General features: G+C 32.1%; 1 protein-coding gene and 1 pseudogene across 1 annotated transcript; both read right to left on the bottom strand.

Annotated features, from left to right (window-relative positions):
- Nucleotides 1-695: 695 nt before the first annotated feature.
- Nucleotides 696-1676, bottom strand: LOC129891605 (chitinase 2-like; annotated as a pseudogene).
- A 7578-nt stretch (nucleotides 1677-9254) lies between these two features.
- LOC129893420 (WUSCHEL-related homeobox 3-like) lies at nucleotides 9255-11652 on the bottom strand. The gene is made up of 2 exons (XM_055968948.1): nucleotides 11274-11652; nucleotides 9255-9482 (listed from the first exon to the last, which is right to left on the bottom strand). The coding sequence occupies exons 1-2, from the start codon at nucleotides 11631-11633 to the stop codon at nucleotides 9255-9257; spliced, it is 588 nt and encodes a 195-aa protein (XP_055824923.1). The 5' UTR covers nucleotides 11634-11652.
- Between the last annotated feature and the right edge of the window lie 15337 nt (nucleotides 11653-26989).

The following is a 26989-nucleotide window of genomic DNA, read 5'->3' as shown; positions in this document are numbered from 1 at the left end:
AATAACATAGTAGTACAATTTTTAAGAGCTTTTCCCACTTCTTCCTAATCCTCACATGATATTGAAAGTTAAACCACGTAAATCCATCTGCCTAAAAATATTTGGCGGCAAATGCATTGAGAGTGATGATGTAGATAAAGCAAAGTGCAAGGGTTTGGAAAAATAAAGGGCATATGCTAGTGGGACTGCAAGCTGGTCAAGGAACATGTACATTTTACTTTCTTAACTCAAGATACTAAAGGGATTACTTGCTTTTGAAACTGGAAAATTCTTTATCATGTATTTTCTAGGTGACTAATTTAAGGCATAATTATAGAAACCAAGTGCCTATTAGTCTTAACCTTTTCATTCACACATGCTACTGCATTTTATAACATATCTGTACTCAATTAGAGATGTTGTAACGCATCATACATGCTTAGACCTGAATAGAGTTGTTGGTCAGTCTAATTGACACATTTTGCATTTTGGTGAAATGATTTGTGTAAGTCCTTTTAGTGTTCCAAACTACATTTTAAAACAAAATTATTTTCCTGTGATAGTAAGCTTTAGCACATTTGGGAATTGTAAATCTGAACTCGTTTGCATCAATATTTTAATTGTAAGACAACAATACGAGTACAACCTCATACATGTCTTGCTTCCTAGAGAAGCCCCCAAAATAAGAAATAACATTCCAACATTCAAATTTTTATCTTTTGTCATGGCCTACAAAAGATTGCCTTAAATAGTTGCAAGATATTTAAGTTGCACTTGCTAAGAGGTCTTGTGACAACTTTTCATATAGGAAATGATCCTTCATAGAGTCATCTGCAGACAAAATAAAGATACCATGAAGTTTTCCCTAGCTCATTAGTATGTTGCATGCATCAAAGAATCCATGTTCAGGAGACAAGCCACCAATATTATTAGTTCCAAAACTCACAAGAATGTTGCCTCCTTTATATTTACATCTATGGGTTTCAAAGTACTGCAGGAATTGAGGTAAGGTTGTGCTCTTCCTGTAGGCGTAAACTTGGAAGTTGACATAGTTATTAGATGACCATACTTTCTCCAGAGTGCTAAATAATGCACCTGCACTGAATCATCTGCATATGATGCTATTGATGTGTAAGAGATGACATTGTTTTATTTAAGAAAGTACAACAGTCGCCCGATGCACTCTGCATATGTATCTGGATCTGCATTAAAGTGTTCATAATCTATATTTATTGCATCCAGGTTATACTCTTTCACTATCTTGGTGATTGAATATGTTGCATTTCTCACCCAAGATGTAATTAATGTAGGGGCAAAGGTAGAAGTTTTACCATTCATTGTATCACCGCCAAGAATCATACCTACGTTCATGTTTTTATGCTTGGCCTTGATGGAAGAAATATGATAAGGGGTTAGGTTATCAATGCCCAAATAGATCAGGAAGTCACCATTTGTGGGTCTGGTGACTTCGTGTTTGTGTAGTCTATTAAAAAGGAGAGGAGGAAGTGAAACTCAATATTTGGATTAATTGGGACATCAGAGAATGTGACATTCTTGCCAAGAGCTCCAATATATTCTCTGAAAACCACAGGATAGTTTGGTGAAACTGCCACGGTTGTACGTGAAATGGTCAAGAGTGTCTGAAGGACTAAAAGGGAGATGCATAATTTGAAAGTCTCCATGATTTCTTGGAGTTTGAAGGATTCCTTGTACTTTTTATTGGTATATAACCAAAGTTGATGCCAATATTTAAAGTATTTCGCCTCCATCGATATGGCATTCATTACATGCTGCTCCACACCTTCATTTAAGGCTTAATTTCTATTTGTTCTTTTATGAGTAACATTTCTTTTGTAGACCTGGTTTGGTATTTGGTGACCATCAAAATAGTTTTAAAAAATGATGTCTTAGCTGGAAATTTGGCATTGTACTGCTTGGCATCTTCTACAGACGACTTAAAATTTTAACGATCTAAAATATAAACTATGGAGCTTGAAGTAGTCAAAAGTATTTGTAACAATCTATTTGGACTTCAATTTGTGTTTGGATTATGTCAGTTGCATTTGCTTTCTAGAGCACAAATGCAAACTTTGAGTCATTTTAAATTTATCTCCTTCAAAACTTTTGTTTCCATAATCTGTAGAAAAGGAACTTCATGTTAACAGTGTTGAGTATATAATTATTAAAGTAAATAAAAAGTGTGCTCTCTTTAACGGCTTGAGCTTTTAGATGAAATAGTTATACACTTTAATGTGGTTCAGAACAGGTAGAGGTTCTGAGATTGAATCTCATCATTATTCAAAACCGAATTATTATTATTATTATTATTATTATTATTATTATTATTATTATAATATATATATATATTACTAATTACATATATAATATTTAGGTTAAGACTAAAGTTATAATTAACCACTTACATCCCTTTTTTTAGTTAGATTATTTTTATAAGAGTTAGTAATTTACCGTACTAGGACTAAGCCCAATTCACTAGCAATTCTTATTTCCCTAAATTATAGGTATTAGGTTATAATATTTTTAAACTAGAGTTAGTTTCATTGAAAGTTTCATTATAATTTAGTTTTGATTTTATATTTAGACATCTATTGATATAATTTATTTTTTTATGTTTTAAAGTTTTATTCATGGCTTATATTAAAAAGTATATTTAAGTTCATTTTGGGTTTTGGGTTGGGAGTCAGGTTTCAAATTGGGTATTAGGTTGGTTTTTGGGTCAGAGTCACAAGTTGAGTCCCAAATCGAGGTTGGGATCTCAGGTTGGGATCCCAGGTGCCTATAGAAAGTCAGGCTCAATCATCTCTCGAGTCAATTGCGTTGATATGAAGGATTGGAAACTAATTTATAAGAAAAGGGAGATAATATACATGGAAAAGAAGTTGATATACAAGTGATATCCATTGATACACATGCTGATATACGGAGCGGCCCATAAAACAAAGGGATGGTAGAAGCCAATTACGGGCCGATAGGGTTCAGGCCTAAGTTGCCCAAATGCATTGATTTACTTAGTTGCTTGTAATTTTTCCTTGATATCATGTGAACTCTCAACACTTCATTTTAATTTAGTTGAATTCCCTTATAGTCATTGCTCCTCCATTATGAACGCCTTTGTTCAAATAAAAATCTTGTTTGTATTACTTAATTATCAAGGGTTTATTTATAGAAATCAACTTGGAAATCTCTTTTATATACTTTGGTCTCATTTTAGGGTTAACGACGGATTTTTTTGTTTAGATATAGAATTTGTCCATCGCTAATTTCATTTTTTTAGTAGTGTTCTTTAGTTGAATCTTTCAACCATAGTTAACAATTTTGGGGTAGCGGAAGAGGATTGATCTCTCCAATTTTATTCTTCTTTTGGTATTCTCCACATGATATCAAAGACATGCTCATATATACATTGGCTTCTGAATTTTATTCAAGATAGAATTGGTAGTAGATTCAATTAATTGGTTTCTCAAAATGGACTTAGGTGGTCGTGCCAATGGACTAGATATGAAATTATTGAACATGTCCAACCACAAGATATTGAAGACCTATATGAAATCTTAATTTATTGGAGAAGATTTATGAGATATTACAAATGGGACTAACACAAGTTTATCTGACGACGATCTTGAGAATAGCAACACACTCAAGATCAGTGAAATTGGATTAATGTCAAGGTGGAGTTCATCCCAAAGAGGTCTATCTCCACAATTTATTTGATCATATTATAATATATAAATTAGCTCATGAAATATGGAGAACTGTCAATTGATTGTTCAATAAGAATGATGAAACTTGATTATCTGAAAAAATGAATTTGATTATCTTATTAAGGAAAGGCATATTTTGTAATGACCCGTTAAGTAATTTTGAGAATGAGCCCTCCTTCTTTCATAGAAGATCTTTTTTGTAAATTTAAGTTGAAAATTTTGGACCTTTCGTTAACTTCAGTTAATTAGTTGAGGGATAATTTTAAAGAATTAATTTAATTGGTGGGCTAAAGTGTTAATTTATTTAATATCCTATACCACTTTTCTTATATTTATTAAAATACATTAGTAGGGTTTGTAAATTTTAATACATAATTAGTTTGAGAAAGGAAAAAAAAGGAGAACAGCGAGGAAGCGAATGCAGAAGCTGAAAAAAATATGGAGGAAGAAAGAAAAGAAAGGGCAAAAGAAAAATAAAAAAGAAGAGAAAAATAGGGATTTTCATTGCAAAGCATCAAAGTAATTATTCTCATCCTTTTCATTAAATTTTTATGTGATTATGAACATATTTTTAGGGTATATTGGAGGAGAAATAACGCTGAAATAAGAAAATATGACCATAGGGTTCTTCACATAAAATCTTGATTTGGGGGTCGAATAATGATCCATTTTAGCTGAAATTTGACATGTGAGTTTATTTTATTATGAGTGAACATAATTGGAAATAAAATTTCAGATTTGACTTCAATGACTCGGATGACTTTTTGACCCAATTTTCGATCCAAAAATAAATATAGCAATATGGGTGTCATTAGATTCATATTCATATGAAGATTATGTATTTGAACAGATTTTGATCATTCGAAAGCGTTATGAAAGGCTCAAGTTTTAAAGTGATTCTTCAATTTAATTGAGGCAAGTGAATTTCTAAACCCCAATTTAAGCTTGTAGATCCTTGTATTTCTGTGTTATGTGTATTGGAGAGTAATGAGAATTGGACTGGATTATTGACTGTATGATTGGCCTTAAAATGGAGATGAGGAGTATAAAATGGTAATTTAATGACATGTATTGGTGAAATTGATATGTTGTGATTATGGATTTATTTTGGACATGTGAAATGACTATGTTGATGTGAGATAGGAAAAATTATTGTTGTTGTCATGTTATTATCATGAATCATATGAACATGAGTTGATTGCATTGGTTCTGACATACTGTGCTGAGACTGAAAATGATATGAAACAAAGGGGTCGGGTCACACGCTCCGTGGCAGGTATTATGAAACAAGGGGGTCGGGCCACATGCTCCGTGGCAGGTATTATGAAACAAAAGGGATAGGCCACATGCTCCGTGGCAGGTGACATGAACAGAAATGTCCCCCATGGGTTCCGGACTGTAATTCAGCGGATGTGTACTGATAGGACAGACATGCATCATCTCATTACATTGCATAGTATTTTGTTCATATTTGTGAATTCGTGTTTACCACTTATTGCTCTGTATATGTTGAATTTTACTTGATAAGACTACCGATGAATATTCGTGGATTGTATTGTTATTATTGTGTAGAGTGTAGAGTTGGGCTGGTTTTATGCAGATTGTCGTTGAGGAGGTTCGGTTGGGATGACAGGAGTACTTGTATCTATCAATCTTTGCTTAGTTTTAGTTATCCATTTGTTGAGTACCGTGTTGTTTGATACTCACCCCTTGCTTCTACACTTGTGTAGGTTGTGAGCTCAGACTTGCTTGGTCTCCTCGTATTTTATACCACATCCGAGGCTATCATCTTGAGTGTTGAGGTAGTTGTTACATCCATCTAGCGGACACCTCTTACTCGTTTAATATGTTTTAGTCCTATTCTAGAGACAAAGACATAGTGATTGTATTTTCTTTCGTACTTCGGTAATGTATTAGTGGCTTGTACACATGACAACCAATTTTGGAGGAATTTGAGTTTGTTTTATGTGTTTTTGATTAAGTTAAATTTTGATTTATTTCTTTTTCTTCCGCATCTACTTTTCATTGGGTATTAGGCTGACTTGTCTCGGTGGGTTGAGATGAGTGTCATCACACCTGGATTTGGATCGTGACATATTTGCTCAATTTTTCATATTTGAAGAGCACATGTCATTCCTTTTCGCTTATTAATCAGCTAATTAGACTATTTGGGGGCTTCTAGAGAATTAAGGACATATTTGGATCAATTATTGAGCGATAAATACATAAAATAAGCTAATCATTAACAGAGAATATATCTACTTAATTTCGAATATTATGGGTTGAGTAATTTAATTAATTCAAATTATATATTATTTGGACCAATTGTCAGGTAGATTAGAGAAATTAAGTTTCTCTATTTGAAAAAAAATAATCTAGCAATTTAAATATATTTTTTAGAAATTTTTTGAGTTGTATCAATAGCAAACCCTAAAAAATAAGTGACAAAAGCCCGTGTGGACCATATAAAACTTATTATAATTAGATCAATGAAATTTTCTATATATTATTTGTGGTTATATATCATTTTTAATAATAATTAACATGTCACGAGTTATTACTATCATTTCAATAAAAATTCTAATTTCAAATATTATATGTCTCAAGCTGCTGATATTTTAAGTAACTAATTAGTTATATTATATGTTATCAATGATGATGACATGGAATATCATTCTTTTTAAAATTATTTGTACAATATTTGATTAAGGTGGTATGTAAAATATTTGAAAGTTTCGCAAGTAACATTTCAAGTTGAAATTGGAAGAAAAAGAATTTTTATATATACAAAATAAGACATGGTATTATAAAACTTAGCAAGGGTTTTTTTATTTATCAAATTAGCATGTATTTTTTAAAAAAACATATACAAAATCATGCTTTAAATCTATCTTATGGCTTCAAATCTTGATCACAACTTTATGTATAAATGTCATCTTATTTCTGTATATAATAATTATCTAACTGTATCAATTTCGTATAAAGTTCATGTTAGATTGTTGAAAAATAATATATATATAAAACGGGTAAATCAGAAATATATTTTGGGCCATATTTATTTTAAGCCCGGGAAGAGACTGATGAATTTTCGGACATTTTATATCAGCCCAAATATTGTTTTACTTGTCGACCTTCCGCATATTTTCTGACATAAATTTATGTTATATAAACTGACATTCTAAAGTAGTTTTCCATCATTAGGTTTATTGAATTGATCATAACAGGTTTTTATTTTTATTTATTTAGATTATCATATATGATTTTTATGAAAATTTATCTAACTATAATTAAATCTAATATGATAGTGTAAAGACTTTATACACGACTACCTTGTTACTACTTCACTACAATCACTAGTCCTAACTTCGGAATACGTACCCCTTCTGACAATATACGAAAGTTAGACTCAAAAGTAATTGCAATAACCCGACTCTTAATTATAAGTTATAACTCTCATTTTAGGTCTTGAGGGATTCAATTCGGGTGAGTTTTGGAATCAAAACCTCTTATGTTTGATATATTTATATCACTAGATAAAGTATTTAGCGAATTTTATTATAAAAAATAAAAAAAATCAATAGGATAAGTAAAAGTAAGGGGTTGGATATTACCTTGCCAATCCTAATATGGTAACAAATCTCTACTAATTAACAAGCATAAAAAAAATGAGTTAAAGTGAGTATATGATAATCAATATACTCTATGATGATATTATAAGTGAAGATGCTTAAATAATGCAAGAATATGAAAGTCTAGAAGAAAGTTGAGTTATCAACCTTAAACTTCCTTTTACAAATGTATGAATTAATATAAAAAAGACAAATTGCTCGGCTGAAATAACCTGAAATATTTCCTCATGTCCTCTTCTTCAAATATGTCCAACATCACTTAATAGTTTATCACTTCTTGAATTGACTGGGCTTGCTTGTTGAAGCTACTGACATTATATTGCCATATTATTTCATAAAATTACAAGATAACCTATCCGTTGAAATGTATTCCTTTTTAAACGATGAAAAGTCATCCTTGTCTTGTCATGTATTCAAGATTTGAAATGATACAAAAAAAGGAGCAACAAATTATTCTGTCGCGTCCTCTTGTTTTTATTGGGGTCTTTTGATATGTGATTAGAGTCAGGTGGGTATTAATAATGTAGAAATTAGTTATGAGTGAATATATGTATTATTTTATATGTGTATTAGTTATGTAGAGAGTAGTTATTTAGATATTAGTTATTCTATATTTTATCTTACATAAAAGAACACTTAGAATTTTCTCATAACTTATACATATATTAGTTTTGTGAGTTTTTAAATTACAAATCAAATACCATTTTAATTATATACATGAATAATTTACCTCATAATCAGATACCAAATATAGTATTACTTATGCAGAATTTAAGTAGGAATTTGCATGGTTATCATTTGTAAAGTACTAATTAACAGCTCACATCTAACCACCTTTTAAATTGTGATAAAATTATAATAGTAACAACAAAAGATCTAGTATCACTTTTGAGTACTTATATCTCCTTTCCATCTTTTAATTTTCTCGTATTTAATTTGTTTTTCTTTGGCAATGTTGGTGTGCTAAATGGTAAAAGGAAAATTACACAACACTTCTGTCACGACTAAATTAATGTCAACCCACATGACATGCATCCACAACAATGGATATAACAGGCAAAAATTTTAACCATGTATAAATAGTATAATTTTCCATCGAAGGGGGTCAGAGAGCCGGATCAAGGGAGACCCTCACGTCCATTTGATACCTATATCTTTTCCTATCCGTTATAGGTGACTCTGGAGTTTAGCCTTATAGCGAGAAAAATAAGCTTCTTCCGGGATTGCGTAGCCACGCTAGCAGGTACTACGAGCCCTCTGTCCTAGACATCTAACCAGCAATTCCTCGCACATAATTAAGGAAGCCATTGAAAGGTGACTAAAACACCAGAAACGGGGACTACCCGAGCTAATGATAGAGGCAAGAACACTTTCCGGCGAGTAAAGAAGTGAAACTAGTCTTAGATGTCGCTAATCCGCTGCTTCTTCCTTCCCTGAATTGGCTCCGCCCCTGCTTGTGAGTACCATAAAGTTGATTAAATTGGCTGTATAGAAAAAATATCAGATTAAATTTCTATTTTCAATTTCAAACTTCAACTCCTTTTTCTTTACACTTCAATTATGCTGCTTAAATTAATTGCTTTATATTCTAGTTACTTCAAAATTTTGGAAGAACTTCAATCATATGCACGTTGAAAGAGATACTTGAATTGTTCAACAATGACTTCACAAATGAAAATCACCTATTACTATCCGACAAGCACACATGCATGGATGCATTGCTTGGCCATAATTTCCAAGATTTTAGAACTTTTTGGGCGTTTGGGCTTTAGACATGATAGATTTATAATCATTGATTTGAAATCATAATGATTTGAATTTAAAATTTTATTTAAATATACTTAAGTTGAGGAACGAAGTAACCTCATGCAATGGTATTACACGTGCATTTCAGCAAGAAACAATATATATTATATTGGGGCCCCTACTCCTTAATGCCAGTAGCTTTAATAGGGAAAAGTTCTAGGGTTTCAAGCGGCTTGTTGCTGCAAGAGGGAATAGAATTAGGACACATGTCTGTCATCATCAAGATCCAACCTTGAACATTTGTTCTTATCATGCCATTCTCTATAACACATTGCTTTGGAAAATCCACATTCCCCATGTTGTTCATCATTTGATGAGTTGATGATGATGTGTCTTTTCCTTCAGTCTACAAAAGGAGACAATATAGAGAAATGAGGAAGGGTACCAGTTATGTGGCATTGTTTGACTTGGCGTAAAGTCTAATAAAGAAAGGAAGACTTTCAAAATATATGGTCTAAAACACTCTTAACTATTTGTGTGGATATAAATCATCTCATCATGAGTAAATAAGGAATTATAAAGTTAAATTATTTTCAATTATAAAAAGGTGACGTTCTTTTTCGACCGGACTAAAAAGAAAAATGTGTCACATAAATTGGATTAGAGAGAGTATATTTTATACTCTATATATTTTAATTTATGTGACGGTGTTTGATTAGACACAGATTTAAGAAAAAAATTATGATCTAACATAAGCCATAGATATATTAAGGATAAAATGGGTATTTTAAAATTAATCTATTACTAATTATGAAAAATATCATTTTTTGGACTAACTAAAAAGGAAAAGTATCAAGTAAAAGGGCCTCATGGATATTTTGGTCATTTCATTATATTATCCCGATATAACTAATATCGGTACTATTATTCCATCCTTTGGTGGCAAGAATAACTAATCTCGATATTAGTTACTAATCATGGCATAATGTATATCATTATTAACCAAAGAAGGGATAAGATAGTACTCCCTTTGTTTACTTTTATTTGTCGGCTTTGAATTTTGCATTTCCCTTAAAAAATAATAATTAATATGAGTATTTTACCACATTATTCATATTAATTGATGTAGAGTCTTAGATCTTGAAAATGATTTTGAAATAAGTAATTAATGTTAAGGGTAAAATATGAAAATGAAATATGTATTTCTCTTGATATGCTAAAATTGATATGTAAAAGTGGAGACGTATTTTTAATATAGTGAATAAGCAATAGTGTACTCCCTCCATTTCATATTACTTCATCCGTGTTGACTTGTCCACTCCTTAAGCAAGTTTTATTAGAGGTGTATTTAGTTTTACTAAACTAACCTTATTAATAATATTTTAAAACTCTAAATGTGATTACTACTATTTTATATTGTTATTTAATACTAAGGATAGTATGGGAAGAAAGTACTCCCTCCGTTTCATATAACTTCGCCTCTATTGACCTGACATACCCATTAAGAAAACTTTAATTAGAGATGTATTTTACAAAACTAACCTTATTAATGATGTTTTGAAACTCTAAATTTGACTACCACTACTTATGTAATTATTTAATAATCCCTCTGTTTACTTTTACTTGTCCGCTATTTCACAAATAGATTTTCACTTTTACTTGTCCCTTTTAACATATTCCATGTTTTCCATTTGGATTGGCTTATTTAAGTGTTTCTAACACTTTTGGAGTGTTTAGTAATTAAAAAAAGTGTTGAAAAGCACTTGGTTTTAAGCTAAAATAAAAAATATAAGTCAAAAAGCCATAAGTTAGAATTTCTAACTTATGTATTTTGGCTTATAAGTTAAAAGTCAATCCAAACAGACTCTTAACAAATCATTTTTCAAGACCTAATACTAAACATCAATTAATATAGGTGTTATGATAAAATACTCATATTAATCGTTGTTTCTTAAGTGGAGTGCAAAGTTCAAAGTGAACAAGTAAAACTGAACGAAAGAAGTACAAAGAGTAGTATGAGAAGAAAGTAATAAAACTCTCTTAATTTGCTAAAATCGACAAATAAAATGAAACGTTTATTTTAATATAAGAGTCAATTAAAATATTCTAGGATTATCTATCTAGAAGTAATGCATATATATATATATATATATATATATATATATATATATATATATATATATATACACACACGTACCTGATGAAACAATATGGGAGGAGAGTGAGGGTAAAGTGTATGAAAAGTACTAGGAGGGAAATTCATGTAGTCAAGAATATTGCTATTGTTGGTGGGAGTATGAAATTGAGGAGCAACATCACTAGAGTTTTTCTGCATTTTGTGAAGCATCATCACTTCTTTTCTGAGCTTTTGTCTGTCCCTAGCTTTGTGGTTTTGAAACCAATAAAATACATTCTTGCATTGAATCTTTCCATAAAAAGAAAGATGAGTTGTGATCTTTTGTACTTGACTTGATGTTGGATTTCTCAACCCTTTTCTATACAAATCTTGTAGAATCATAAGTTGTTGTGGTGTTGGACTCCATCTTGGTCTAGGCATATTCAAGATGAAGTTTCAATTTTCGTTTTGTTTTGTTTTTTGTTTTCTTTTAGGTAATATTTGTGTTTTTTTGTTTCTATAAAGGGTATGTATAAATAGACGACAAAATATTTAATAATGAGGTTGTCATGCTGATGTAGCTTATAAAGTACTTTAATGAATTAAACTATTCTTGGTCCCTTCATCTCAATTATCTATATTATTTGACTTAAAATTAAATTTAATTAAAAAATTTATTATTTTTAAAATTTATGATATAAAATAATATTGTAGATATTTGTGCAACTATGAATTATTTTATTAAGAATAAATTAAACCTTTTAAAATTAAATTATTACTCAATATAATTTCTTTTGAGATTGATTAAAAAATATTCGTTGGGAGGGAGAGGAAGTATGATATTAAAACAAGGCTCATTTACTAGGTTAGTTGTTGATTTCGTCATCACGTCCCTATATTTATTCGACTGACAGTGAATTATGGGAAAAATACAGCATTGGAGAATTATGGTAGTAAGGAAAAAGATCTTACTTTTTATTAAGATCAATAGTACGTACCCATGTGTTTAATGTGGAGCCTACTCTACAAGTGGATATCGAACATTGAATGAAAAAATAAAAAAATGTATAAATTTATTTAATGTTTTTGTCTTCGTGAAAATTTAAATTTAAAAGTTAATGATTTTTAATCTATTTTGTTGACCTCTTAGCCATATTCTTACTCTTGGATCAATCATGACTTTTATACCAAACAAGTTTAAATTCTTTTGAACTTTTAATAATGATTGATGGTAGAACTCAAACACTGAATTCTTGTATGTTATGATATCATAGTTCGTTGTCATGTATATATAAAATAGTTGTCAATTTAAATAATTAAGAGATAATTAATTATATTTTTTGCAACTTTATCTTTAGCATTAATTATTCTAGAATTAAGATGCACATAAATAAATAAAGATCAAAGAATTAATAAGGATTATATTAGTCAAATAATATTTTTAATTAATTTTTTAAAAAACATTATATAAAATTTTATCATGAGAATTAAAATGGAACGAAAAATGTATTTTTAAGGATGATGAATGCCTAAAAGTTAAACTCTAAAATCAAGGCATTTGGACTGCGTAGACTTTTGGTCAATGTCGTCTAGCTTGGTACTCATTATAGCACTATAATTTCTCCTCAAAAGTTAATTACAATTAATTAGGTAGTCTTAGAACTTTTAGATTAGTAATTATTGGTTGTTTGGTACATATGCTTGAGGGTTAAATAGGGTTTGGAGGTTAGACAGTCAACTCAATTTTTAGTACTCCCTCGATTTTATACCCCTTCCGTTCTTATTTATATATCTCCCTTATTAAAAATATATGTTTATTAATATTTGTCATTTTATAAAATCAATACATAAATAACGCTTATTCCTATTTTATCCTTGAGAATTATTAGTCTTGAAAGTATAAATTTAACCAACATGTGAAAATTAAATAATTAATTCATGTTCATTGGTTAATTTTTTAATTCAAAAATTAATTTATGTTCATTTATTGAAACTAACTTCAAGAGAATACTGAATAAGAGTACAATGGTAAACTTACCTAGTTTCTTAATAGACGTAAAATCTAAAATGATGACATATAAATAGGAATGAACAAAGTATTACTTTTTCAGTTGTTGACGTAATACAATTTTTAGAAAACGTTAATTAGAGGTGTATTTTATTAAATTAATTTTATTGAATGATGCTTTGAAACGCTAAATTTGATAACTTTATGCAGTTATAAAAAACTAAGAATAAATGAGGGAAAAAAGCTCTTGATTTTCTAAAATGGACGAGCACTCCCTCCGTCCTTTTTTACTTGTACATAGTATATATACTTGACACAATCCTTATGGAGTAACAAATAGAATGATAATTTTACTATATCACTCTTTGAATATAATAAATTTAACATTTTTAAAAAGTAATGATAATTAATAATAATGCTAAATTAAGAATTAAGTGATAAATTATTTCTTAATTTTTAAAACTAAATAAGTAAAGTGGAATTCTATTTTTAATATACTGAACAAAAAGAATTAAATAAAATATTTATTTTTATATAAAGATCAAATAAAATAAAACGTAGGAAGTACTCAAACTAAGACAAAACTTTCCTATAGTAGAAAGTTAAATTGCATTCCTCCATGAATTTTTACTCACAATAGATCATCTAAGCTCTAACTCATATATACCGTCAAAACTCACCGTTAGACTTGACCTGCAGATTGTGGTAAGTTTTATTTTAAAAAAAAAGTTTTAAGTTGTATACACAAATAATATTTTTTAAAAAATATACTATCAGATTAGTTAAAGAATATTTATAAGTAAGCATCTAATATATATATATGATTTGTTAGCTTGAAACTACTAAGACATAAGTCAAGATACTGCTTAAATAATACAAAATAAATAGAGTAACTTACGGAAATTTTACTAGTCTAGAAATTAATTATTTAAATACATTTTAATTTGCAATGTTATGAATTTTATTAGATTTTGGTTCGTCCAAGTACATGTATCTCGAGATACATGAGGTCAAAATTAGGTGTAATTTATTTTAGATACATTGTATTCAAGTGAATTCGCATGTATCTGGATCATATATAGACAATTTCGCTTGCCACTCTCCTATATATATATGATATTTCAGATACATGCGAACCACATCACATACAACTAATATATGAGTCAAATTATCTAATATAAACACTGTAATTTTATTTATATGTTCAATTAAAACAAATAACAATTTCCATTGGACCACAAGTCCTTACTTGGAACAGATCACAAAAGGCTTTAATTACGCGTTGAGTTTTTGCCATCATAGTCACTGTTCAAACCCCGCCCCCCTAATTATTAGGAAAAATTACTTAAATATACAACTTATTTTATCATATTTTTTTAAAAAAATTATCATTTGAAAAAATTACAAAAATCCCTACTTTCTCTTATTCTCTGATACATTACTGTACGCGATGTATCAGACAGATACATCACTTTATGTAATGTATCAAAACGTTAGATACATTACTTTACGCGATGTATCGATCGGATACATGTATCACAACGTCGGATACATCACTTTACGCGATGTATCGATTGGATAAATTACTTCACGCAATGTATCAAAGCATACGTGATGTATCTGAATGTGACAAAACAAAAGATATTTTAGGTAATTTTAAAAAGAATAAGAATAAAATGTAATTAAGAAGAATCACTATAGAATTTAGGTAAAATGTCCTTATTATTAATTAGAAAGTAATACTTGCACCTACCCAGAGTACCTAGGAATAATCATATTTAATTAAATAATTTATTGTCCTTTGTATGATAGGACAGCTCGTGTATTATAGAGAATATGAAATTATTTTATTATTTACGAATTAAATAGAAAAAAAATAAATATTTTATGTGAAAGAATAAAGATCTTTTGTAAACTAGTTATAAAATTGAAAAAAAAAAATGCAAATTGGCCTACCAAATCAATTCTACCGATTTATTATGTGCTCTGTTAATAATTCTACCAAATTAAACAAGAATCTACTTAACAAAGAAATACTCTAAATGTTTTAATTTATATATCTTATTTTTCATTTTAGTATTTCCTCCGTTCATATTTTACTTCTTTATATTTGACTTAACACATTTTTTAAGAAATAATAATAAATTGATAATTTTACTATATCACCTCTAATTATTATAAGTCATCTCACTCATTGAAAATAATTTATACTTAATAATAAAGATAAAATAGGTATTAAATAGTAAACTATCGCTTCATTTTTTAAACTAGACAAATATAATTCAACATCTATTTTTAGTATAGTGAACAATTAAAAAAGGACAGAAGAAATATGTTTAAAGAATTTAGTAACTCTTTTATTAATAATAAGATTCAAGTAACACTTTGATACAATATATACATTTTTAATAAAAGACTACAAAATTTAAAATTCTTTTTTGTTTTTCTAAATCTCATGTTTAGTTACTCTAAGACACATAAATAAAATCAGAAGTAACTAAATTTACATTAGATTAAATATATATGCAACAAATGTCAAACATTTTCTAATTAATCCCTTATAAACTCTATGCTGAAATGTGCAATTGTCTGATCTAAATATTTAAATTATTAAAGAAAATATATTTTTATTTATTAGTTAATGATATTCTTAACACACCTTCCTCACATGTGGACTTGGCTTTTTATTAAAAAAAGAATTATAATAAGAAACGATGAGATTCTATCCAAAACATCAGCAAGCTAGCTTTAATATCATATTTAAGTATGTGATCATGTCGTGATCAAAAAACTTAAACCGTTATTGTTGGCCAAATTAGTTCCTCAACTAAATAAGTTGGTTTAATTGCATTAAATGAGATCCTATTATAATTTTCTACATAAGTTATTGCACAAAAAATCAAACATACAGCCTCCTTTTTTTCTGCAGCCAATTAATTTAAGGCGGCTCAATAATGTGTGTTGTTATTTGTTAATCTCGGCGCGTAACTCAGCTCTTCATTAATTTCTATACTCCCTTGCATTCATAGCAGCACAACATAACATGCGTAAGTAACCTTTTTAATTCATCACCGGTATGTATAAAGAATTTAAGTTATACTCCGTATGTTCATTTTGAATTTTGCTAGACTCTTTAAAAATTATAAATATTTTATTATAATATTTTATAGTAATTGATCTATAATTTTAAATGTTCATTTTGAATTTTGCTAGACTCTTTAAATATTATAAATATTTTATTATAATATTTTATAATAATTGATCTATAATTTTAAATCTCGAAAAATAAATAATTAATATTATGATTGAAAAAATTTATATGTTAAAAATGGTAGGTAAAAGTAAAAATTTATTTTTTAAAATATTTGTAACGATCTGTTCCGATCGTTATGAGAAAACCAATAGTCAAAGATTTGGATTAGAAAAACTTTTGAAGTAGTTTAGAAATTTCATGCTAGGCAAGTCCCAGACAAAATCTGAGTAAGGTGAGGTGTACGGAGATCTGGGAATGGATTGGGGTTAATGATTAAGTTTGGATTTGATTTTATGATAGCTAAGACATTAAGGAATCTATAGGGCTTTTCGAAAATGAATTCGGGTGAGTAGAACTTTCGAAATCAAATTTGGCGTGAAAGAGTTATTTTAGAACTTCAATTTTTGAAGTTATGTTGCTAAATGAGGGCTTGGGAAAAAAATTTGAGGTTTCAAGTCGCCATAGCAGGTGAAATTTCGCTATAGCGGGATGGTGGCCGCTATAGCGGACCAATCACGGACTTAATAGGAAAAACTCCCAAAATGATATTATTTGTGCAATTTCATTCTTGGGAGAGCAAGAGGCAACTTATGGCTATTTTCTTCCATTTTCCACTAATTTTGGGGCTAAAGGTAAGTTAATTACTTTCCTAACTTGTATTTTAATTCTTAGACCTTAGAATCCATGTGAATTATCTTAAGAGAGGGTTCTTGACCTGAAATTAATGGTGGAAAAAGTCCTAGCTGGGTGGTATGATTATTAAATTAGCCAAGGGTTAGGAGTTGAGTATAATTCAGATAATTTAGGTCATTGTTCATTGATTTTCTGTATTCTTTGTTTGTTTTAAACCAAAACAAGCCAATGCACTTAAAAAGGAAAAAGCTCAGGTTCTTTAGAGCATTCACGTTTGTTACTAGGTAGGTGATGATTTTATTTTTTTCGTTTGTGTTATATGTGCATGTTAACTAATTTGTTAGTATTGCATGCTTGATATATGAGTAGGGAAAAGGAAACAACATGAATTGAAATGATATTTTTGATTAAATTGCATGCAATGAATGTGTTACTTGGTTGTACAAGTGTGATTGCTATTCATTATGGTTGTAATTGTGATATGTGATTTCCTGTTGGATCGGGTACCACGCTAATATATTTGGAAAGGTTACTACGCCGGTATATTTGAATTGGGTACCACACCGATACACTTGGAATGAGTACCACACCGTTCCACTAACTATGAGAACGGGCACCACGCCAGTACACTAACAGTTTGGGTATGAGTTTCATGAGAGGACCGAATTTAATTGTTGTATTATGATTGATCATATTCATTGTGCATAATAATTTAAATGTAAGGAGTGGAAGTACGGTATTGCTATAACTGTGATGTGATTTTGTATTATCTGCTTTACTAAGTTGTGGTTTCTTGTTCATATGTTAATTTACTAGAACTAGTTGTGTGAGCTTACCAGTAAACTGTAGTTGCGTACTGATACTGCACTTTTCTTTTCCTTGTACTTCAGACGACCATTGAGAAACTTCAATTGAGAGATACTTGATCGTTCGAACTCAAGGATGAGCCAGTTCTTTCAGGCTGCCATGGATTTCTCTTGGTTCTTAGTCCTTTCTTTTCGGACTCAAATAATCTTAGATTCTTTAGTTTATGTTTATTGTTTTTGGGTTGCATCCCCATATTCTGGACTTTCGATAGAGTCTTGGTACAATAACTTTCAGGTTCTAGAGAGTTTAATTCCGCATATTTTGATAAACTTGTTTGAGTTTATAGGAACTCAGCTTTTACTTGTTTTAACTACTTTCACTTATTTAAATGCGTGATTTTGAATTATTAGTTAGGTTATTAATGATTCTCCACCGGAGGATTAGTGTGGGTGCTACTCACGATGGGTCAGGATCGTGATAATATTGAATAAATAAAAATGTACGATGAGGGTATTAGTTTATTCTTTTCTCTCTTCAATAAATATGCATAGTATTTAAGAAATTACTCTTTCGTTCTTTATTAATTGTCACGTTTTGCAACTGCACACTCCTTTATTTATTGATATTTGAAAAATCATAAAATTAACTAATAATGACTTGTTTGAACTCTTCTCTTCTTGGTACTCCCTCAATTCATTTTAACTTATCCAGTATTGACTTAACAAATCTTTTAAAGAGTAATAAATAGAATTAAAAAATTAATATATCACACTTTATGTATAATAAATTTAATATTTTTGGAAAATACATTAAGAATGACTATAGTTAATAAGAAGAGTAAATTAGAAAGTAAGTACTAAATTATTTCTTAATTTTTTCAAGCTTATTAAATCATCACGACCCAATCCACCGGGCTGTGCGGGCACCTAATCTAACACCTAGATAGAAGAACCCTTACAGAAATATCATATGGAAGTCTAATAAATACCAAAATAACAGGCTGAAAAGTCAAGAATACACTATAATTGAATTATCAAAACGTTAAGATTTATTATGAGAAACATTCTAACACCCCCAAGGATTCTAGTCTAAACAGGTACAAGAGCTTCTAATGATACAGAGTACAAATAGAGTAATGAGACAGCTCCAACTATAAGGAAGGAAGAGTAGAAGCTGTTGGAGAATCATCTTCGTATTCACCTGATCCCTGCAACCAGACTATGCCAAATGGCATAGAAAGAATAGTATCAGTACAAATAACACGTACTGGTAGGCATCATCGGTCAATATAATATCCACCTCATAATATAAAGAAATCAACAAGAAGAAAGCATACTCTTAAGGAAATATACTCGCCAAACATTTATGCACAAACTCTTATCATTCCCATAACCTCATTAAAGTAGTTCAAGTCTAACTCTCATCACTTCTAGTTGGTGCACTGCCAATTCTAAATAAGATCAAGGCCTAGCCCTTTTATCATATAGAGGAGTTTCCAAACTACGGATCACTACTAACTCTGTCTAACCAATCTATTATCTTTAGCTTTTACACCAACACCTGAACCTAAAATAATTAGCATCCCACTCAAAAAAGAAAAATATTGAGGTAGACTAAGGCTCCTCTTATGATCGTACTGGCCTGCCTTGGTGGGACCTATTCTACTTTGGCGGCCTTGCCACAGTGGGATTCTTCACGCCAGGGCAGCCTGCCCAGAGACAGAATATCTAAATTCTCTCCAACTCTCTCCTTTATCACATGTTCCCATAGGACATCAACAATACCTGACTTTAAGTCACTAATCTCACTTAATAACGCATCGATGTTTTCCCACTTATTTATCCACGACCTCATACTTACGATGCAGATACATCTAGCACCCATAACATAATCCGAACATGCATATACATGAATACATTACCAATTTACCATTTCAACATCAATATATAGTTTCACAAGATAAATCTCAAATACAACAGTCAACATGGTAATACTTGGACCTTCGATCCTTTCATATCAATTATTACACAAGATGGGCATGCTCAATTATATTAGGGTAAGTTTCTCTATCATCACCTATATAGTCAAGGTAAATTCATAGATGATATCCACACAATGGTTCTCTCGTGGAACCCATACCCAAACTATATATGTGTCGAAACATGATACCCGATCCAATATATGTATCAGAATGTGACAATTGATCCTATATATGTGTCGTACTGTGACACCCGATTTAATATATGTGTCGAAATGTGACACCCAATTCAATATATGTGTTGGAACGTACACTTGATCCAATATCACAATCACAACCATAATCACAATACACAATAAATAGTTCACTTCTTGCACAATCAAGTAACATGTTCATTACATGCAATTATTCACAAATAGTCATTTTATTGGTTTCATTCTATCTTTTCCATCATTAACAACATTTCATCAAGCCTTCTTTATTCAATGCATCACTTTTAATAGAGCAAGTTTAAGATTATAAATTTCACGGTCTTGAAATTATAGACCAATCACAATAATATATCAATCACTCAACCATAATACTTAAATGCTTGGTAAACATTACAACATTACTCAATCACTATTAAGAGTCTCTTTATAATACAAACTAAACCATAACTTACAGCAACAGGTAATCAAATAGGTTAATGGCAAGAGATCTATCAATACTAAGTCATTCACATTCACCTTTTATTTTATAATTTGCATTAGTCAAGTAATTCACAGGGAATAATCGGCATAAACATACATTTATTTGTATAAACACATCCCTATATATACATCAATAGCCCATAATCCCCAAGTCAAAGGATTCCATTATAACCTAGCAATTGTCTATGCTTAATCTCATAAGAATCATTGGTCTTCTAAATATTTCACCAAGATTAACATTCAAGGATTGAACCTTTATCACTAGTCACATAACAATCATGAACCATAACATACATTCTGTAATCACCCTAAAGGTCATTTATGAAAATTTTTATAAAAAGACCATTTTACCCCTCCTAGTAGCTTTAGCAAGTCATATTTGGTTGATATCTGATGTCGATTCCATGATTTTCTTCAAAAATTAAGATTTTTGATAAACTTTGAGGTTTAGAGGTTTAGAATAACTCAAAAGTGGTATTTGAGGTCATTCAGAGTTATGAGTCTCGGAATAGAATTCCGTTAATTACATTAGTTTTGAAATATTGAAATTGGTCTAGGAGAGTCGACATAATTGTATTTGGGGTCATATCGTGGATTTGAGGTATTGAGTTGGAAGGTTTGACTTCGATCAATATTTGGGGATCGGATGCTTAGAATTGAATTCTGCAACTTCGTTAGATTCGGATGGTGATTCTAAGCCTAAGGAGAGATCCTATGTATTTTTTGGGAAGTTCCAAGGGCGTTTTGTTTTTTTGAGACATAAAGTTGGTTTAGTTGCGACTTTTTAGTTTTCTGATCAATGAGACCTTGAAATCAAATTTTGATAGTTCCATTGAGTCCAAAACATCGAGTTTAGTGGGGTTGCATATATGGATTGTCTATACGGGGTTCTGAATGAATCCCTGTGGTTGATTTTGAAATTTGGGGATTTGGTGGATTTGTTGGTTTCTGGTGCCTGAAAGTACTTCTCCGCATTCGCGGAGGCTTGGCCGCGTTTGTGGAAGGATAGTTGTCCCTTCTTCGCATTCACGAAGCTTATGTCGCATTTGCGAAGGGACTTCTAGTTAGCCTCCCCATTCAAGGAGTTAGTGATCTGCATTCACAGAGAGCAAATGACACCTGAATAGCGTAAAGTCGGGGTTTAGCCTATTTTCACTATTTTTGGTGATTTTGGAGCTCGGGGAGTCAATGTTTTAGAGGAATTTTGCTGGGAAACTTTAGTGGTAAGTGATTCTAACCTCAAAACTTGATTACCCATTGATTATTTAAGGTTTTTAGCATGAAATTGAGGTTTCTGAATTAGAGAAATTGGGGTTTTTAGAACTTGAGTAGTTTCAATGTTTTGATGATTGTGAGCTCGTTTGAAGTCCGAATCCATTTCTATTTTCATTAGTACATCCCAATTACTTTGAGGATGTTGTTCACGTAAAAAAATTTAAAATTCTCTACTCATTTTTGAAATCAGGTTTTTTTGGGGACTTTCAGATCAATTTGATTTTCAAAACAATATGATTTGGGTATCATTGGTTTCGTATTTTGATTAAGGACTAGAATTTGCATAGAATGTAGTGAATCGAAGTGCATTCAGAAAGGAAAGGCTCACGTGGATTGATCGATCGCGTATTGACTACGGTAAGTGGACTCTTAAAACTCCATTAACCTCTTAGAATCTCGAATATCCCATTGTACATGTGTTGGAGTGTAATGGGAATGAGGTTACGGGTTTAATTGTTAAATCTAAAAGAATTGATAGGATTAAGAAAATGTGATGTGTGTTATTGTTGAAAATTTAAATATTACATGTCGTAATCTAGATATTTATGTCTATTTGATGAAATACTTGATAGTATAATATGATTGCGGTTTGTTTCAATTGATTATTCCCCATTACTTATGTGAGCAAGTTGTTGGCATTGATTCTGAAAAACATAGTGATGAGAGGCATATGATTGTGAGACCAATGTCACTTTCGGTCAGAGATATGATATTACTAAGGTCATTTCTAGTGGGATTATATTGTTGGGGTCATTTTTAGCGAGATTATGTTATTGAGGTCATTTTCGGTGGGGTTATATAACTGAGGTCATTTTTAATGGGGTTATATGACTAAGATCATTTTTGATGAGGTTCTAAGACCGAGGTCATTTTTTATCAGAGATTATAAGATTGAGGTCATTTTCGGTCAGAGATTATGAGATCAAGGTCATTTTTGGTCAGAATTTATAATACCAAGGTCTTTGTCGGTAATTGCAAACATGCATGATCATTGAGTGTGCTATACATATTCTGCATATCTATGTGTGAAAGCTTTGATGTCTATTTATGACTTGTGATTATTTGTACGATATATCTTATGATATTAAGCTGAGATCTGAACCTTATTGAACTTTTTAGTATGAACTATTTGGTTGGGCTGGTTTCTGTACAGGTTGTAGTTACGGAGGTTCGGTTGGGTTAGAAAGAAGTTCGTGAATTTTATTAGATTTACTTAGTTTTTCTAGTTGGCTTGCTGAGTACCGTGTTGTTTGGTACTCACCATTGCTTCCACACTTGTAAAGGTTTTGAGCATAGACTTCGATTATCACCCCTTTTTGATCATTCAAAGCTTCGAAGAGTTTGGGAGAGGTAGCTATTGATATCCAGCATACTCTAAGATTTTCCTATACTTTTATGCTTAACTCTATTTCAAAGTTAAATATATTGAGACCTGTATTTAATTGTACATTTGTTTTCTTTAGCGGTTTGTACACGTCACAACCAATCTTTGGGGGTATTTAAGTTGACAGACTTTTGCTTTTGTTATTATTTTCTTATTTAGACTGTTTGTGATTTATTTACCAAAATATTAGGTTTTAGGCAAACTTGTTGGGTAGGGAAGGACAGGTGTCATCACACCCGAATTCGAATCATGAAAAATTGATATCAAAACTCAGGTTCATAGGTCTCACATGTATAAGCCAATACCAAGTAGAGTCTCGAGGTTCGGTACAGAGATGTTTTACTTATCTTCAATAGGCTTCAAAGTTTATTAGAAAACTTCCTTTATTCATTCCTTTTTATCATTCCAAGTCATTATCACTACTGTTAAGTGTCGCGTGTTAATTTGGCAGATGTCGAGGAATAGATCTACGTCTATTAGTAGAGGAGAGGCAGTCCCTGAGGCAGCTATTGAGACCCCAGCTAGGGGTAGAGGTAGGAGCTGAATGAGAGGCCGAGGCCATGAAGCAGTACTCTGTAGAGGCCATGCCAATGGAACAGCACCTGCTCAAGGTCGTGCTAGAGAGGCCTCCCTAGAGCCACAGGTTGAGACTGCTGAGGACTAGGTTCCTCCAGAGACCACACCACAGTTGCTTCAAGAGACCTTATTGAGAATGTTGCGTATGTTAGAGAGTTTCACTCGGGGTGCTGTAGGCATGCCACAAGGTTCACTGAGAGTCGGTGTACAAACTCCAAAGCAGCATCATGTCCTTGTGGTTTAGGATAAGGTGGGCTAACCACTATTAGTTCTCGCGCCAGCTGTTGGTGCGCATATTGCTTTAGAAATGGTTATGACTATAGCAGATCAGTAGTGCTATGAGATATTTCAGAAGATGAAACCACCCAATTCTAGGGTGGTAAGAGTGAGGATGCACATGAGATTTTGAAATTATGCCATGAGATGTTGGAGACAGTGAGCATGGCTGCTGCTCGAGGTGTTTGATTTATTGCCTTCCAGTTTTGTGGGTCGGCTAGAGAGTAGTGGAGGAAATTCATGAGGTCCAGACTATTTGGATCCCCTCTGGTTGAGTAGAGAGTTTTTTCTAATAATTTTGGAGATTGCTTCATCCCATAGAGCGTACGAGAGGAGAGTAGGTTGATATTTGAGAGTTTAACTCAGGTTGGCATATCGGTTGTCGAATATGAGGATTGTTTATGCCAGTTGTCGATGCATGCGACAATGTTGATCCTAGATGAGGCAAAGAGATTTTGCAGGTTCGTGAAGGTTTGACCTTCTCTTTTCGATCTTATGTATTTAGATCGGCCCGTGAGGGGGCTTCCTTCCAGTCCATTGTGATCACCGCTAAGGATGCAGAATTAATGGTCAGAGAGAAGATTTGGGAACCCAAGAGGACCTATGCCAATGGTTAGTTTTCGGGTACCTCGTATGGAGGTAGAGGTTTTCATAGAGGCGGTAGTCAGTTTCAGCACCAGAGACCTATTTATGCTTCTATGCCAACAGTCAATAGTGGGAAATTAGTTTGAGGGTCTTAGAGTTTGGGCTGAGGTGGTTATGGTATTTTATCAGGGTCATCGCAATAGTCTTTTGTACTGAGGTTGTGTTTTAGTTATGAAGATCTGAGTCATTTGATGCATCAGATCCCACTACAGACTTATTCAGGGCACCAACGCACTTATTCTACAGATCTAGAGAGAGATTTAGCATCCCCAGCTAGGGGTCGGGGTAGAGCTCAGACAGGTAGAGGTGGTAGAGCCTCTGGTGGTGGATCTATGGTTCCGCACGGTAGGGTGCGGTTTAGGTGGTGGTGGTAGAGAAGCTCAATTCTATGCTTTTTTGTGAAGACTCAAGGCTGAGGCTTCCAATACGGTTATTACAAGTATCATCCCAGTTTTCCATCGACCTGTATCTGTGTTATTTGATCCTGGATCTATATTATTCTATGTATCTACCTATTTTGCATCTGAATTTGATTTGACTTGTGATTGCATGCCCGTGCTTGTTTATGTCTCTACACCCGTAGATAAGCCCTTAGTGGTGGATTGAGTGTATCAATCTTGTCTTATTTCTTTAGTCGAGTATGATACTTAGGTAGACATAATTATACTGAGATGGGAGACTTTGGTGTGATATTGGGTATGGATTGACTTTCTCCATATTGTGTTATTCTTGATTGCTATACTAAGATTGTGACTCTAGTGATATTGGGTGTTTCGAGGATCGAGTGGAAGGGCACTAGTGGTTCTTATCCTAGTAAGGTCATGTCCTATATGCGTGCTCAGAGATTGATTAATAGGGGGTGTATGTCCTATTTGGCTTATTCGGGATACTAGTGTTGAGTCACCTCCCATGGAGTCCATTTCCGTGGTTAAGAAGTTCGCCGATGTGTTTCCTACTGATATTCTGGGAGTTCCTCCGAATAAGGATATTGAATTTTCTATTAACTTGGAACTGGGTACTAAGCCTATTTCTATTCCACCTTATCACATAGCTCCATCAAAATTGAAGGAATTGAAGGACCAGTTGTAGGATCTGTTGAGTAAAGGGTTTATTCCCCCTAGTGTGTCACCATAGGGTGAACCAGTTCTGTTTATGAAGAAGACGGATGTGTTTATGAAGATGTGCATTAACTATAGGCAATTGAATAAGGTGACAGTCAAGAACAAATATCCTCTTCTTCATATTGATGATTTGTTTGACCAGCTTCAGGGTTCGACCTTGTTCTCTAAGATCAATTTGAGATCTGGGTACTATCAGCTGAGGATAGCCATCGGATATTCCCAAGACAGCTTTTCAGACTCGATATGGCTATTTTTTGGTTATGTCTTTTATGCTAACTAACACCCCAACAACATTCGTGAAGTTGATAAATGGGGTGTTTAGGCCGTATTTGGACTCCTTAGCGATTGTTTTATTTGAAAATATCTTGGTGTACAACAAAATAGAGGAGGATCATGCTTGTCATTTGAGGTTGGTGCTTCAGAAATTGAGAGAGCAAAAATTGTATGCTAAGTTCTCCAAATGTGAGTTTTGGCTTGATTCTGTGGCATTTCTAGGGCAAGTGGTGTCCGTAAAGGGTATTAGAGTGGATCCGACCAAGATTAAGGAAGTTAGAGGTTGGACCAGGCCTATTTCCCCACCGAGATTTAGAGTTTTATGGGTTTGGCTGGATACTACCGATGCTTCCTGTAGGGATTCTCTACTATTGTGGCCCCATTGACTAGACTGACTCAGAAGGTGGTAACTTTCATTGGTCCGATGAGTGTGAGGAGAGCTTTAAAAATCTCAAGACCTTGTTGACTTCAGTTCCTGTTTTGACCTTACCTGAGAAGGGTGTAGATTTCACCGTGTATTGTGATGCTATTGGTGTTGGTTTGGGTGGAGTTTTGATGCAAAAAGGAAAGATAGTTGCCTATGCATCTAGACAGTTAAAGGCTCATGAGAAAAACTACCCTACCCATGATTTAGAGTTAGCAGCGTGGTATTTGTGTTGAAACTATGGTGATTGTGAGGTATTCACTGATCACCAAAGTCTTCAGTACATCTTCAGTCAGAGGGATATGAATTTGAGACAGCATAGATAGATTGAGCTATTGAAGGACTATGACATGACTATCTTGTACCACTCAAGGAAGGCCAATATGGTGGACGATGCTTTACGTAGGAAGGCTCCTAGTATAGGGAGTCTTAAGGCAATTAGTGTTAACAAG

The sequence above is a fragment of the Solanum dulcamara genome, chromosome 6 (genome assembly GCF_947179165.1).
Source record: "Solanum dulcamara chromosome 6, daSolDulc1.2, whole genome shotgun sequence".
Lineage (NCBI taxonomy): Eukaryota > Viridiplantae > Streptophyta > Magnoliopsida > Solanales > Solanaceae > Solanum > Solanum dulcamara.
The sequence above is the reverse complement of the archived record's forward strand: the minus strand, read 5'-3'. Positions and strand labels throughout refer to the sequence as shown.

Bases quoted from the DNA above. Each gene is read 5' to 3' on its own strand.
- LOC129893420 (XM_055968948.1), bottom strand. From the start codon at position 11,633: ATGCCTAGACCAAGATGGAGTCCAACACCACAACAACTTATGATTCTA. The intron at 9,483-11,273 runs GTACGTGTGTGT...CTCCTTTTGTAG, and splicing joins CTCCCATATTGTTTCATCAG to ACTGAAGGAAAAGACACATC.